We start from the raw sequence: 14,459 nt of genomic DNA on the forward strand, positions 1-14,459 counted from the left end.
TTGAAATAGTGATTTAAACATTTAAATATATGAATAATCTTAAAATATATACTAATTAAATAAACAAAATATATATATAAACATGAAAATAAATATCCGCACGATTGTGCGGGTCAAAATCTAATTAATATAGTAGATGAGGTGTGTCTATCACTTTTTAAAACAAAATAACTTTCCGTTTATTTTTTATTGGATATATTGTTTCAAACTTTCATATTTATTTGTATCTTCTTCTATATTTTTGGATCATTATTTCATTATTTAACTTATAAATATATATAAAATCGGTAAAATAGTTTTTATTGTCACCTTCTATGATAGTGTAATATTTCATAAATTTTGAAAGTTTTTAACAAATTAAACTTTTAGTTTCGTAGATTTATATTATGAGTATATTTGAAGTTGTATACTTGTTCTTTCTCCATCAAATAGATTATACTTGTTCTTTCTCCATCAAATAGATTATTTCAAACTTTCGCATATACTTCAGCGGTTTCACATATACTTCAACTTTGGTTCCGATATCTCTCTACCATCCCTCCTATCAACTTTGGTTTTTTTGTATAAATAAAATTTTAAACTGTGGGCTCAGAGCCCAAACTCACTTACCCTTCATGGGCTGTAAGCTTTTCCTCCCTTTATACAATTCAATAGAAAGTCCGTCTCAAAAACCATACAACTCTCATCTATCAATACTATTATTTATGAAGTGACTTTGCTTACTTGTCATGTTCTCTATAATTTTAGCTAATTTTGCTTATTTGTCATATTTTTATTAAGTTTAACCTAAATTATCGTTGATGTATTATTTATTTTGAGTTGAGTCACTAAATCATTAATTTAAAATAATAGTTTTGATGAATATTCTATATAAATACAAAAGAATTTTATTTTATTAATATTAATATTAAATTTATATGTTATATTAGTTTTTCTTATTTGTCATATTTTTATTAGGTTTTAGACTTTTAGATAAGTTATTAATTTATTATTAATTTCTAACTATTCACTAATTTATTTTAATGATATAAAGTTTATATGTTATATGCTATATTAAATAATTGATTACAAAATAATATTTTAGAATTATCAAAAATAAGATAATTCTTCTATATATATTCTGTTTTTGTGCCTATCTGAAAACAATATTTTAATTATAAAAGTTAAAAAAATTAAGATACAAAATAATTTATTATTAAATATTAGTCAACAAAAAAATATAAATATATTTCTAAACTATCTCTAAGATATGAGTGTTTTAAAAATAATAAATATATATAAATATTTTGATGTTTGATTTAACTATTTAAAAACATAAATAATAATTTATTATGCTGGTTTTAGATTAATAAGAAATAAACTAATAAGTATTTATAAGAAATTTATGCCCGCATGTGCAGGCAAAACACCTAGTGCAAATAATAACTATATTATTATACTGGAGAGGGTGATGGGCCTTTTCGTCAAATTAAAATCGGAGAGATTACTCACCCGGCGACCTTATCCCTTTCGCCGGTGAGTCAATCTCAGATCTACCCAAAAATTAACCAACATGGAGGACGAAGACGAGACTCAATCTCCACGTGATTCCCTCTCACCAGCTCCGATTATGCCTACGAGCGACGACGTCACGGTCGCCTCAGCGACGAAACGGCCTCCCTCCTCCTCCTCCTCTCAACAATCTCCGTTGACTTTAACGGTTCACACTCCCTCCGTTACCGTTACCGTTAACAAAAACGGACGAAGCGGAAGCGGAGGAGGAGGAAGAGACGATTGCTGGAGCGAGGAAGCGACGAAAGTTCTAATCGAAGCGTGGGGGGATCGATTCTCGGAGCCGGGGAAAGGAACGTTGAAGCAGCAGCAGTGGCACCAAGTGGCTGAGATCGTGAACGAGAGTGGCCAATGCAAGTACGCCAAAACGGATGTTCAGTGTAAGAACAGGATCGATACGGTTAAGAAGAAGTATAAGCAAGAAAAGGCCAAGAATGGGCCTAGTAAATGGGTTTTCTTCAAAAAGCTCGAGGCTTTGATCGGTGGTGGTGGCGGGAAGGCTCCAGCGCGTAGTACTAGTAGCTCGGGGGGTCCAATGAGGTGGCATTTTAGGAAACGAAGTGCTTCCGACACTGACTCTGACTCTGATCCTGACCCTCAACCTGAGCCTTCTCCTGAGAGTCTCCCTCCGAAGCGGGTGAAGATGGATGAGTCTGGAGTTGGAGATGTGGCGAGGGCGATACTTGGGTTCACCCAGGCTTATGAGAAGGCGGAAACTGCGAAGCTTAAGCTGATGATGGAGTTGGAGAAGGAGAGGATGGAGTTTGCCAAGGAGATGGAGTTGCAGAGGATGCAGTTCTTGAAAACTCAAATGGAGATAACGCAGAACAATCAAGAAGAGGAGAGGAGCAAGCGTGACGGTGATGATGATGATAATGTTAAGATTAATGGCGATGTAAGTAGCTGACAATTTGAACACAAATGTTAAGATTATGGTAATTTGCTATGATTAAAAAACTTATTTAGATTGCTGGCTTAGGGTTTGATGTTGTTGTACTTCGTGGGATATGTAAATGTAGAAGTTTATTGCAGGGGTTCAGAGAACTGTGATGACCTTGTTGTTGTTATGTTATCTTGTCTGAAACATGTTTCTGTTTTCTTAGAATCAGAAACAAAGATTCACACTTGTCTTGGTATAAACCTGAAAAGAGACACAACTTATAAGAATATACTCACCGTGTCTTTAAGTACATTGAGATTAGAGAAACATTAGGAAGAAACCATTGATTAGGTAGCAGCATCATAATCCATAATTAAAACCTCCTTAATTAAGCTAGAGCTAATAATTAACCTCACTAAATATATTCAATGCTTCTCTTTCTCCATCGCCTCTATAAAACCATTCTCCTCGCAGGAGAAATAATGAAAGGTTAAGAGACATTAAAATAAAAACCCAAATAATTTCAAAATATTTTTTTAGATAATATTTTGATCGGATGGGGTTCTTACACAAGCTGTGGGATGACACGGTGGCCGGACCAACTCCAGAAAATGGTCTGGGAAAATTGAGAAAGCATGTTTCATTAGCCACTGTCCAATCTCCTCCTCTCTCCACCGATCAAGTCACAAGAAGCATTGTCGTTACCAAGGGGAATAACAATGTTCGTGGGCTCCGGAAATTGAAGATGGGTCCGGGTCGTGCTCCGGATTCTCCGACCGGGTCAAGGAGCACCCCGAGAACGCCTCTAACCCGTATTTATTTCTCCTTCCTTTAATAAAACTAAGATTAATTTACGATACAATTAGGAACTAACCACAAATCAGATTCAAAAGAAAATTTAATTTGTTTTTTTCTTCAATTAGGAAGTTATTAAAGTTATGATAGATTATGCATTTTAATTTTTATAACATTCAATCATTCCATAACACATGCATCTATACTTTGCTACTTCCATTGAGACTTGTACGCATGCGTATGCATGGTTTAAACTTTAAAGGTGTCACGTAATGATAGATTTTGAATACATTTCTTTAACATATCATTGTTTGTTAAATTAAAGAATAAATAGCAATTAATATAAATTAGAGAAGAACAGAATGAATGTTTTTTGGGTGCAATCATATTAACATATGAATGCTGATTATTAGAGTTTGAATTTTTGGAGAACGAATGAACTGGTATGTTCAATGAAAGTTTACAGAAGAACACAATAAATAAATCAAAACTAAAGATATTCCCATAAAGTTAAGTAAGCAAAATAAAATAACATTATAGCTTATCAAAAATCGCATTTTGATATAGCAATTAAAGCCTCATGTTGATAAACGCATTATATGCAGCTGGGACACCATGTGATAATTTTGGACCATTCAGCGCCGATAAAACCCCATCCGCTGGTGAAGTTGATGCCTCGAGTTTCACTACTTATGAATGGTTAGTATAATATCTGCATCACTTAATTTCCTCATGGATTCACTTATATATGTAACTACATTACATATAATCCTTTCTGCTATGTGTTTATGCTAAAATACAGGATTGTGATAAACGCATTGGACCGTTGAAGAGAAAGAGAAGAAAGTTCTACGGGTTTTTGTGTGTAAATATTAATAACCTATGCATGTAATATGCAAAAATTTACTGATATGGTAACTGTTAAATAATGTCTCTTTTTAACAATGATTTAGTATTATATAACAAACCATAAAATTATTACAACTATTACATAAATCAAAAGATAAATACTTGGACCAAGTTGACCATTACAAAACCACGATATAAGACACTACCTCCCTCTCAGACAAACAACATGTCTAGACCCCAGGAAATTTGGAACCCAAACCCAACCCCCTTTTATTTCAACGTTATTTTATTGCTTGGCATACAAGCCAAGTAAGACTCATAGGTTACAAACCAAGAAGCATACATATAGAATCAACGACTTCAAATGAGAGACACACATACATAAGAGACTCTGAACAAGGTCTAGAAAAAGGAAACAAGAAAGTGATAAAATTAAGAAGGAAAAAAAAAGGAGAAAAGGTATCTTAGCGCCAAGACACCAAAGAGTTTATTACTGATAGTACATGAGCTGCTGATGCGCCGCAGCTACATTCTGAAAACCACCATCGTACATAGCTGCTGCACTTGCTCCAGCTGCATTGACATGCCTTAGAGAATGCTGAGCCTGAGGGTGCATCTTGGCTAAAGCCAGTTGCCTCTCATAGGCTAAAAGGTCCATTGGGGACAGACCAGGGACTGCCACTGGCACTGGTGGCGGAAGCGGGTTTGAAGCTGTGCCTATTGGAGTTGGCTTGTTTCCCCATGAGCACTGCAAATTTATCAAATGAATCGGTTTAGGTGAAAACCAGTTAAACCAATTTACAGGCAAGGGTTAGTTAGTAGTACCTTTATCTGTCTGTTAAAGAGGAAAGGCTGAGAGTTGCCCATTTGAATAGCAAGAGCAGCCTCATCATGAGTGTTGTATCTCACAAAACCAAAGCCTTTGTCTCGCTGGACACGGACCTCTTCAATCACTCCAGCGCCAAGTGTATGGAACAGGCGGTGAAGATCAAGCTGAGTTACCTGCAAAAACTAACATCTGTCAGGACCTGCCAAATCAGGAGCGAGCAGTTCTTTTTAAAAATCTGACAACTTACTTCAGGAGCGAGGTTTCCTACATACACAGTGGTATACTGAGGATTGTTTTCAGGAGCTTCTTCGTTTGAGATTGAGATCTCTCTACCATCCTCTGCTCAAGTAGTAAATCAAAGTAAATCTTCATCAATCTGATCTTCAAGAGAAAGTAAGAAAAATAACAGAGTTTGCAAAAAGTAATCAGAAGTAAACCTGACGAGCCGTTTGTGAGTTCAACGACACTTTTTCCATCAGAGCTATGTTTGTCATCGCCAAAAGTAGCACCTTTTGTCGCCCAGTTGCATCTGATTTGTCTGCTACTTAACCATTTACCTGAGAGCAGGTAAAAGAAACATAAAAAATATACTACTGACAAAACTATATTAAGATATATATAAATAACTCAATACTAAATACAAAGTTTAATCCGCAAAAATAACTGCTATATAATAATTCTTACCATTCATTTCATTTATGGCATTTTGAGCATCCTGCAGATTAAATGTAACAATTAAAATCAATCAATATGAAAACATGAATGGAGCTAAAGTAAACAGTCACCAATGATTTGAAGAAATAGCAAAACCTGCTGATTGCGGAAGGAAACAAACCCAAAGCCTCTTGAGCGTCCAGTTTTCTGGTCCCACATTACTCTTGCATCCCTACATACAAATAACAGATACTGACTCTCAAAACCCAGGCTATAATCAATAAGATAAAATTATGTAATCAGTATTGATATAAGAAAAAAGAGCTTACGAGCAAGTGTTAAAGGCAGAAAAGCTTTCAAACAAAGCTGCATCAGTAACATCTGGACTGAGATCTCCAACAAAAATGTTGAAATGGCCTGCATTCACAAACTCATTAGACTCTCTCAAGGAACAAGCAACCAAAAAAATTGCAATACTTTGTGTAATCATTTAATCTGTCCTAACTAGAACTTACTTGATGTGTCTTCCCTTTGACCAGTAGCATACGCCCAGTTAACTTTGATAGGCTGTCCAAACCTGTTAAAATCCAGTATTACAAATCTAGTAGAACGTATAAAACAGATTAAACAAGAAGTATCAATTCCAGATGCTTACAGATGCCTTCCGTTAAGAGACATGATAGCCAAACCAGCAGATCGTCGATCAAAGTAGTGAACAAATCCATATGATGACTGACAAAAAGTGAAAACACAAACACTTGAATAAGTTAGCACAAAAAAAAACCAAAACTGAAAGAAGGGGTGGTCTTGCGAAACACCAACCTTATCTTTTCTGATGAGCTTACAGCTCTCAACAGGGCCGGTACTTGCAAAAATCTCTTGAAGAAGAACCTCAGTGACCTGCGTATGGATGTTGCCAGCATACCTGCAAACCCCCAAAAGTCATCATTTATTACAAGAAGAAATCGAAGAAAGAAAACAACTTTCAGACGAAACACTTACACACTGCGGCAAGTGGTGGGATCGAAACCAGGAGGAAGGTTTCCACTTGGTAGAGGCTCCATCTGCACAGACAAATGCTCAGAGCTTTAAAAAACAAAGCTTTTCTACTTGTAACAAAAAGACCAATTTAGACAAATGCCAAAACTTAAAAAATCACAGCTTTTCTACTTGTAATAAAAAGACCAATCAAATTACAGAAAAGCCCCATCAAATTAAACAGAATCACTAACTCGAAACCCTAACCCATGATCAAAAGCTCAAAAATCACAGCTTTTCTACTCGAAATCAAAGACCCATCAAAATTAAACCTAATTAATAGCTCGAAACCCTAACACATGATCAAAAGCTCGAAACTTTTCATGGTACAGAGAGAAAGAGGGCGAATCGGGGATTTACAGAGAAAACCCTAATTTGGAAAGAGGTAGAGAAACCTGAGGAGGAGGAGGAGGAGGAGGAGGAGCCATGAGGCTAGGATGATAGAGAGAGTGGTGTTGTTGCATCAAAGCTTGCTGCATCATTGCTTGTTGCTGCTGCTGCTGCTGTTTGAGCCTCGGATTCTGCATCTTTTTTTTTTTCTCACTGCGAGATGAGATGAGATAGAAAATATCTGTTTTGTTTCCCGAGAAAAGACCTCTTTCCTCTTTTTAGCTTAGGGTTCGAAATCAACTAAAAACGAAGAAGCAAAAAAAAAAAGAAAAAAAAAAGAAAAGGAAAAAAAAAAGAGAAATAAGAGAGGAGAGAGAAAACAGAAATTGAACGCTATTGTGAATGGATGGAGTAAAGAAAGGGTTGTACGAGACTGGTGACCATATATAGCAGTAGGACGATTTCTCTGATACAGAGAAGAGTAGATACTAATGTCACGGGGCTGTTAAGACTAGATTCCCTCACTGACCAATTATAATTATTGGTTCTTTGCGGCCCAGCCCACGGCTCAAACAGAGACGCACACACGGTATAAATAATTGCAGAGTTACTTACGTGACTGACCAATAATTAAACAATTGTTGACGGCCCAGCCCAAGTCCTAAATTTACGTGTATATACAAGAAAAATTTGCATATTTGTGAATATTTGTGATTATGGAATTCATCCTTGAAAAATTTGCATATTTGTGATTATGGAATTCATCCTTTCTGAATGACGTGTTTTTAATGTCTGTAGCACCCCTATAATCTAATACTTCAACCTAACATCTAATACATCCTCGAACACTATATCTCATTATTACTTGTAACAAGAGAGATTATATTCACTATCGATATACTATTATTTCGAAAATAACTATCTGATCTCTCTAAAATCTTTTGGTTTCTCTGTAGATACGATCCAATTCCTCTCACAATCTCTCTGGTTTTTTTCAGAACCCTTGCTAAGAAATCATCCCAAATCCATCTCAATCTCTTTGATATCTCAGTTGAAATCCTTACTCCAAACAGTCTCATGTCTGTCAATTACGAGTCAAATACTTCACTTTTCACAATAATCGATGCAATAACTCCTCTCTCCTCTCATATTTCATATTATAGTTTTTTAGACTTCTCTGCCGGAACACTTCTTTTCACCGTCGATGCCGAGAACTTCATCTTCTCTGACATAACCTCTCGACAGAATCATTCTAAGTTATAATTATCATTACGAAACTCTTATGCTGTATACATAAAGAAAACAAGGCATAGGGTCATTATCATCATTTCGAGTGATCAGGAGGTGGGCTTCACATTTAAACATGTGTTTTTTTTCCATACATGCAAATTACTGAATCTTTGTAGAATTTGTGTGTAAATCGCTTAATTTTATTCGCATCTAGTTCTTTTTTTTCTTTAATATAAATTCGTTAAACTTCCCTGATGTTTTTTTAATCCATGTTGTAGTTTTGGGTTAACCTTTTTTGATTGCGTCATCTTGGCTTGTAAGTTGTACTTGATTTTGGGTTAACCTTCTTTTTCTTTTTTTTTTTCTATCAAAAAAAAAAAGTTGTACTTGATTTTTATCACGTGCTATATTTGTTATTTGACATAGAGGAACATTTGAGGTTTTTTGTTGGTTTTTAGTGTTTGTTTTCCGTATACTTTCAGAACGGTATAAGTGATGGCAGTGGCAGAGCTAACCTAGTATTATGTAGGTCATATGACTCATGTAAATATTTGTAGAAAACATTTTTACATGTACCTTTTACTCAAAGATCTAATAAGATAAAATTGTTGACCCTTACAAAATATAATTGTTATATATATTATTAAAAAGAATTATTCTAAAAAAATTACTTAGAAAAATTGTTACACCTATTCATTTTTAGCTCAAATTATTGCATATAACCAAATATTTATAGCTAACACCTATTATATCGACCAAATATTAATATCTTCTAACATTTAAATAAACATGTGACTATACATACATTATAATACTATTTCATTTATTGTAACCTAATTAACAGTTCAAATACGAACCTATATAAAAAATAAAATATAATCACATATCTATTAACGGTTTTAAAAGGTTACTAAAATATTTATCAATTATATATAGATTTAAACGAGAATTAGTATGTTATAACCAATCAGGATACTGTCTAAATTTTATTTTATGAATATTTATTGGTCCGTCTACATACATTCTAATGAGGTTAAAATATTATTCTTCTTTTATACTCTTTCATTTGAGTTATATTGATTAACGCTCTGAAAATGAATACCTTATTAAAAGATACTAATTCGGGTAAATGGATATTCGAGTCCGGTATGGATCATTTTCGGACATGAAACCTTCAGGTCCTATACATTTTGACCTAATTAGATATTTGAAAATTTTCGGTTTAGGTTTGAGTTAAATCCTTTCGGATATAAGTAGGTTATGATCTATAATTCAAATATTTGGAAAATAATTGGGTAAAAAATTCAAAAAATCCAAAAATCCAAAAAACTCCTGAAACATGAAAAATACATAAAAACCAAAACAAATAATTGAACAATATTCAAATACCTAAAAATCCCACAAATTTCACCTGAAATTTGATCCAAAAAATAAAAAATACCTAAGATTTTATCTGAATACACAATATATATACATACATATATATACATACATATATATATATATTGAAATTTAACCTAAAACTCAAATTAAACTACAGCCAAATCCCCAATCCTTAAACTTAAAATATGTATATGTATTACCTAAAGCATATCCGAAATACCCAAATTATATATAATATACACAAAATATTTCAGTTATTTTGGATATATAATCGGGTTTCAGGTAGGACACGTACTCAAACCATCACCTGTAAGTCCAAAAACTACTCAATATTTACTTTTCCCTGAACCCAGACCGTAGCCAAACCTCTATTTTCATGTCAATTTTGATTCTCTTTTAAATCCAAATAAAATGCACAGACTTAAAAGAGAATTACATAAGAGTATACATAAAAAGTCTCAAATAAAATACTTCATAAATTATATATCCTTTTAAAAAATTGTTCTTCGACAAAATAAGATTTTGCAACATAAAAATGCACAACAGTCCCAAAATATTAACTCATATGAAAATTTGTTTGTAATAAAAAAAAACACATTTTCGAAGCGTAGATCAAAATCTAGTTTTAAATATCATATAAGAGTATTTCCCACTTATTGATTAATGAAACTTTTTTTGATTACACTCCTCGTGTGTTTTTGTTAAAAAAAAAAGATGACTGTAAACTTAACCATGTATGTTTTTTTGAATATTGGGCTCACTAACTCTAGTTTTAACCATATATTACTTTTGACGTATGTGGCAGTCACTCTTTTGTACATATAAGCATGTGCTAGATATTGATCCATACCCGTGCAAGTATTAATTTTTACATTTATACATTGATATTTATTTTTCATAATTAATGCTAATAGTGTTTAAGATGTCATATAACATAACTATATTCAAAGATCTGGACAGAATCGGGTAATATGGTTATTTTGATACACTATTCGAATCCGTTTTAGACATATTGGTTATTTAGATATATTTAGGTTTTTATACATCAAAACCGAACTCATCAAAATCTTAAAGAATCCAACTCAAAACCCATACATAAATTTATAATATTGAAATGGACCTAATTTTGAAACAAAAAAACAATATCCGAAATGAACAATTTGTACCTAAATGAATAATCAATTATCAACTATTTCTATGTGTTTAACTAAATTAAGTAAAATAAAAAAGTTTTTTTATTTATTAAATTATTATATTAAGTGAAAATTTAAGTAACAGTAAAAGTAAAAGTAACACATTTTTATTATTTTAATTTAAGTTATTATTTTATTCACAAAACATGTGTTTGAATTATGTTTTTAACTACGTAATTTTCCAATGAATTGAAACTAAAATAAAAAATGTTTTGATAAAATAAACTAAATCGAACTTTTAACCATATATAAAATCTAATTATTTATATTTTTGATTTTAAACTGGCACATGTTTATATTGATTAATTAATAAATAAAAATATGTACTATTATTATTATGGTACTATAATTAATGATGTGAATTATTGTTAAGGTAATATAATTAATGAAATTGTTAAACCAAGTAAAATATGGAAAACAAAATAACGTAATATTGCTATCTATGTTTTCAAACCATTTTAATTTAGACTACTATTTATGTTTCCAAATAATCTTAATTTGTACTTCAGTCTTAATAGTATAGATGTTTAATGTGTTATTTGTTCGTTGCCTACTTTCAATGCTCAGACCATTTGTTGATAAATGTTGGCGTAATTGCTTTTATTGTATGTTTATGCTTCAGAAACACGTCTAAATGCATCTTGATTTCTTATTCTTTAAGAACATGCAAAATGTCAACGACTTTAAAAGTCAGTTGAACAGATGAAACTTCTGGAAGAAATTGTTCTCAAACAAATAAAAATCGACAGCGCAGCAATGTATTGGACGTCACTTTTGTCAGTAGACCAAGTATGATCAACGTCACAATATAGAGATATATTGTGATTTTACTTGCTGTCCGAAAGAAAAAAACAGTGCGATCTTCGTAATGGGTCATAATATATGACGATAGGTTTGCTTGTTCTAATGCAACCCTTCTTCAGATGCATAATTGCCAACACAACAAAACCAATTAAGTATACAATAATGGTAATAGTCGATGAACCTTCGTTAGTTATCCTCTCTAAAGGCAAGCGATTTTAACCCGATCTTGTTTGAGTTATCTTGCACGCTTTCAACTCTTCTTCATCCACGTGTGTGTCTCATCCATTCGTGCACTTCATAATTGTCCTGATTATCAAAGATCAAACACCATAATCGACACTTTTTGCCAAGTAAAGCCTGCACGTTAAAATCATGATGATAAACAAATCTTCTAACTTATACGTTTTAAATGATTTAAGTCTAATCCGTTTAATTTATTTGGAAATTAATTGCAATTTGATTTATAAAATATTCATTTTTTTTGTTTTTATATGTGTAAACCTAAATTCAACTAATCCTAAGACAATATAGATGAGTAATCTGATTCTGAATGTTACATTTTCTGATAAAGTTTAAGATATGATCTCATCTTCCTCTAATCACTAATTTAGTTTCTATAGTAGAAAAGAAACAAACCCATAATCGACAAATTTAACTCTTGCTTAAACTTTGATGTTTGTGTTTTTTTACTTTAAAACTTTTTGGTATATAAATCTTAACATGTTAACCAAAAAAAAAAATCTTTTAGTATAAATTTATATAAAACGATTAAAAAATTCACGTGAACTAATCAGATAGTAGTAGTCTGGCGGTATAAAACCATGTTACAGCTATATATATTCAGTGACCATTCAACCCAATGCGATTTATGTTTATCAGTCAAAACAAAATAAAATGCTCAGCTGGCAACTCCACACAGTGACAACGATCATCAATCGGCAGTCTGATCCGCAACAACTTATGCCGACGTGGAATTATAAGGAACAAATCAAAATATTCTAATATTTCCTCTTTTGATCTTTAAATGTTTTGTTTATGAAGAGTGTATGAAAGAGTCGCTGATTTTTTTTTTTTAATAAATCCTTATAAATACTTCTGGTTTCTCTATCTCCTTCATTCCATTAACGATCAAAGATCAAAAGTTTAAAGCAAAACTGCAAAAAAATAAAAGTGTTTTTCCAAAAAATATTTGCAAAAAGTTATAAAATTTGTTTTTTTTCTTCTGATCGCTGAAATGAAATCTGGGTATTCCTGGATTTGATCATTCTTTTATTAATAAAATGATTTTCTTCTTCTCCAAGCTATTCAACGGCAAAGCGCAAGTAGCAGAGTGGGAGAAAGAGAGATAGCAAAATCATTTTCATACATACATACATACGTGTATTTACATATCTTAGTAGATTTATCACCACACAATCAGATTCGGACCAAAAGGTTTGTGTTCTGTCTGAGAATCAGATTCCAGAGAGAGACCAATCTGTTTTTAATCCCAACTTGGTGTTCTTTAATTCACAGAGAGATGTCTGCGAGTTTTATGGCGATCACGAAGTCGTCGGAGACAGAGTTCACGCGTTGCGAATGTTGCGGTATGGCGGAAGAATACACGGCGGCGTATGTAGAGAGCGTACGCAATCTCTACGCCGGGAAACTGATCTGCGGGCTCTGTTCCGAGGCGGCGAGTTACGAGAGTTTCCGGAGACAGATCGGCGTGGATGAGGCCGTAGCGATTCACACGAGGGTTTGCGGCGAGTTTTTGTCTTCTCCGTCTCCGGCTGTCGATTTCATATCGGCGATCGGGGAGATGTTCAGGAGAAGATTGGTTCTGGGTTTGCCGAGGGTCGTGACTTCAGCTTTGCCTCCGCCGAGGAGTGTTCCGGCTGTGGACGGTGGCGTGATTTGTGCTGCGGCGGTGATTGGTGGGGCAGGGAGTTGCTTGCCTGCTTTGTCCGGTGGAGTGTAGATTCGAATATTCCGCGAGGAATTAAACTGAGAAGGAAGCGTGTGTGTGAAGGAAGACTAGGAATAACATATATTATTAAAAATTACAGAAAAGAGGTTAAAAAGAAAAAGAAAAAAATCGGGAAGTAAAAATATGATGTAAATATAATTGAAAATTAGGATGTCGTTTTGTTGTAATATACTGTAATTGTTTATGTGGCAGTGTCAATTGTTGATATGAGTGCTTAAATAATGGAAGTTTTAGTGTGGTAACAAGACTGGTTGTTGGAATTTTTTTTTTACGAGATGATTTTAAACTAATTAATTATGGTTGATTTTGGCCATGTTTATCTTCTGTTTGACAAAAAAAAAACCATAATGTTGTTTTTAAAATGGTCAAAGCATAATAATTTGTATTTAACTACATACCAAGTACAGTAACAAAAAAATATGTGTAATCCTGAGTGTGCGAACGCCAAAAGAAAAATTATTGATTAGATTGTTGGTAGAGCAGGATTGGGATTATGCCGAACATGATCTAATCTAGTCTAGTCTTCAGTAATCGAATTTAATCGAGATTTAAATATTAGAGGAAGATTCTAGGTTCCACTAAGTATTTTTAATTTCTCAAAATACAATTTGGCCGACTTCTACGAAAGAAAAACGTTGTATCACCACAAGGAATAATGCTTCGTAATATGCTTATATAGCTGTATTTTAAATATTTTATTATTATAGCTGGTATTGAGTCTATTGACAAAGAAATACATATTTTAGTTTTACTTGGGTACGTATTATTATTTAATATGTACACAAAGAGGTCTACAAACAGAAATTTGTATACACATCTACAAAGCATCAGCATCATCCTGAGAAATTCAGGGAGGACGGTCTACTCTAAAAATATATCCGAGTTCGTTTTCTCCCACACACTTTAACCAAGAGAGCTCTTAACCGCTGGTCCTTTCGTTTCCCCCTGCGTTGA

At 33.1% G+C, this 14,459-nt stretch overlaps 4 protein-coding genes across 4 annotated transcripts; 3 read left to right on the top strand and 1 right to left on the bottom strand.

Annotated features, from left to right (window-relative positions):
• The first annotated feature begins 1,451 nt into the window (after positions 1-1,451).
• Positions 1,452-2,677, top strand: LOC108839925 (trihelix transcription factor ASIL1). The gene has a single exon (XM_018612715.2). The coding sequence runs from the start codon at positions 1,553-1,555 to the stop codon at positions 2,456-2,458; it is 906 nt and encodes a 301-aa protein (XP_018468217.2). The 5' UTR covers positions 1,452-1,552; the 3' UTR covers positions 2,459-2,677.
• A 131-nt stretch (positions 2,678-2,808) lies between these two features.
• On the top strand, positions 2,809-4,486 carry LOC108810578 (dormancy-associated protein homolog 4). Its single transcript, XM_018582683.2, has 3 exons — positions 2,809-3,243; positions 3,832-3,925; positions 4,029-4,486. Exons 1-3 carry the CDS (start codon positions 2,988-2,990, stop codon positions 4,054-4,056), a joined length of 378 nt encoding a protein of 125 aa, XP_018438185.1. The 5' UTR covers positions 2,809-2,987; the 3' UTR covers positions 4,057-4,486.
• On the bottom strand, positions 4,344-7,365 carry LOC108810560 (oligouridylate-binding protein 1A). Its single transcript, XM_018582673.2, has 12 exons — positions 6,992-7,365; positions 6,561-6,622; positions 6,381-6,483; positions 6,214-6,290; positions 6,074-6,135; positions 5,888-5,975; positions 5,715-5,790; positions 5,589-5,619; positions 5,342-5,461; positions 5,152-5,243; positions 4,901-5,077; positions 4,344-4,823 (listed from the first exon to the last, which is right to left on the bottom strand). The coding sequence occupies exons 1-12, from the start codon at positions 7,121-7,123 to the stop codon at positions 4,566-4,568; spliced, it is 1,278 nt and encodes a 425-aa protein (XP_018438175.1). The 5' UTR covers positions 7,124-7,365; the 3' UTR covers positions 4,344-4,565.
• A 5,087-nt stretch (positions 7,366-12,452) lies between these two features.
• LOC108852568 (uncharacterized) lies at positions 12,453-13,767 on the top strand. Its single transcript, XM_018626073.2, has 2 exons — positions 12,453-12,970; positions 13,052-13,767. Exon 2 carries the CDS (start codon positions 13,056-13,058, stop codon positions 13,494-13,496), a length of 441 nt encoding a protein of 146 aa, XP_018481575.2. The 5' UTR covers positions 12,453-12,970; positions 13,052-13,055; the 3' UTR covers positions 13,497-13,767.
• The last annotated feature ends 692 nt before the right edge of the window (positions 13,768-14,459 follow it).

This window comes from Raphanus sativus, chromosome 1 (genome assembly GCF_000801105.2).
Source record: "Raphanus sativus cultivar WK10039 chromosome 1, ASM80110v3, whole genome shotgun sequence".
Lineage (NCBI taxonomy): Eukaryota > Viridiplantae > Streptophyta > Magnoliopsida > Brassicales > Brassicaceae > Raphanus > Raphanus sativus.

What these genes read in the sequence shown, in the direction of transcription:
- LOC108852568 (XM_018626073.2), top strand. Translation starts at nt 13,056, where the DNA reads ATGTCTGCGAGTTTTATGGCGATCACGAAGTCGTCGGAGACAGAGTTC.
- LOC108810560 (XM_018582673.2), bottom strand. Translation starts at nt 7,123, where the DNA reads ATGCAGAATCCGAGGCTCAAACAGCAGCAGCAGCAGCAACAAGCAATG. An exon ending in TCAAAGGGAAGACACATCAA is followed by an intron (nt 5,976 to 6,073) that starts GTAAGTTCTAGT and finishes TTGTGAATGCAG; the next exon opens with GCCATTTCAACATTTTTGTT. An exon ending in TCTGCCTTTAACACTTGCTC is followed by an intron (nt 5,791 to 5,887) that starts GTAAGCTCTTTT and finishes ATTTGTATGTAG; the next exon opens with GGATGCAAGAGTAATGTGGG.
- LOC108839925 (XM_018612715.2), top strand. Translation starts at nt 1,553, where the DNA reads ATGGAGGACGAAGACGAGACTCAATCTCCACGTGATTCCCTCTCACCA.
- LOC108810578 (XM_018582683.2), top strand. Translation starts at nt 2,988, where the DNA reads ATGGGGTTCTTACACAAGCTGTGGGATGACACGGTGGCCGGACCAACT. An exon ending in CCCGAGAACGCCTCTAACCC is followed by an intron (nt 3,244 to 3,831) that starts GTATTTATTTCT and finishes CATTATATGCAG; the next exon opens with CTGGGACACCATGTGATAAT. An exon ending in AGTTTCACTACTTATGAATG is followed by an intron (nt 3,926 to 4,028) that starts GTTAGTATAATA and finishes GCTAAAATACAG; the next exon opens with GATTGTGATAAACGCATTGG.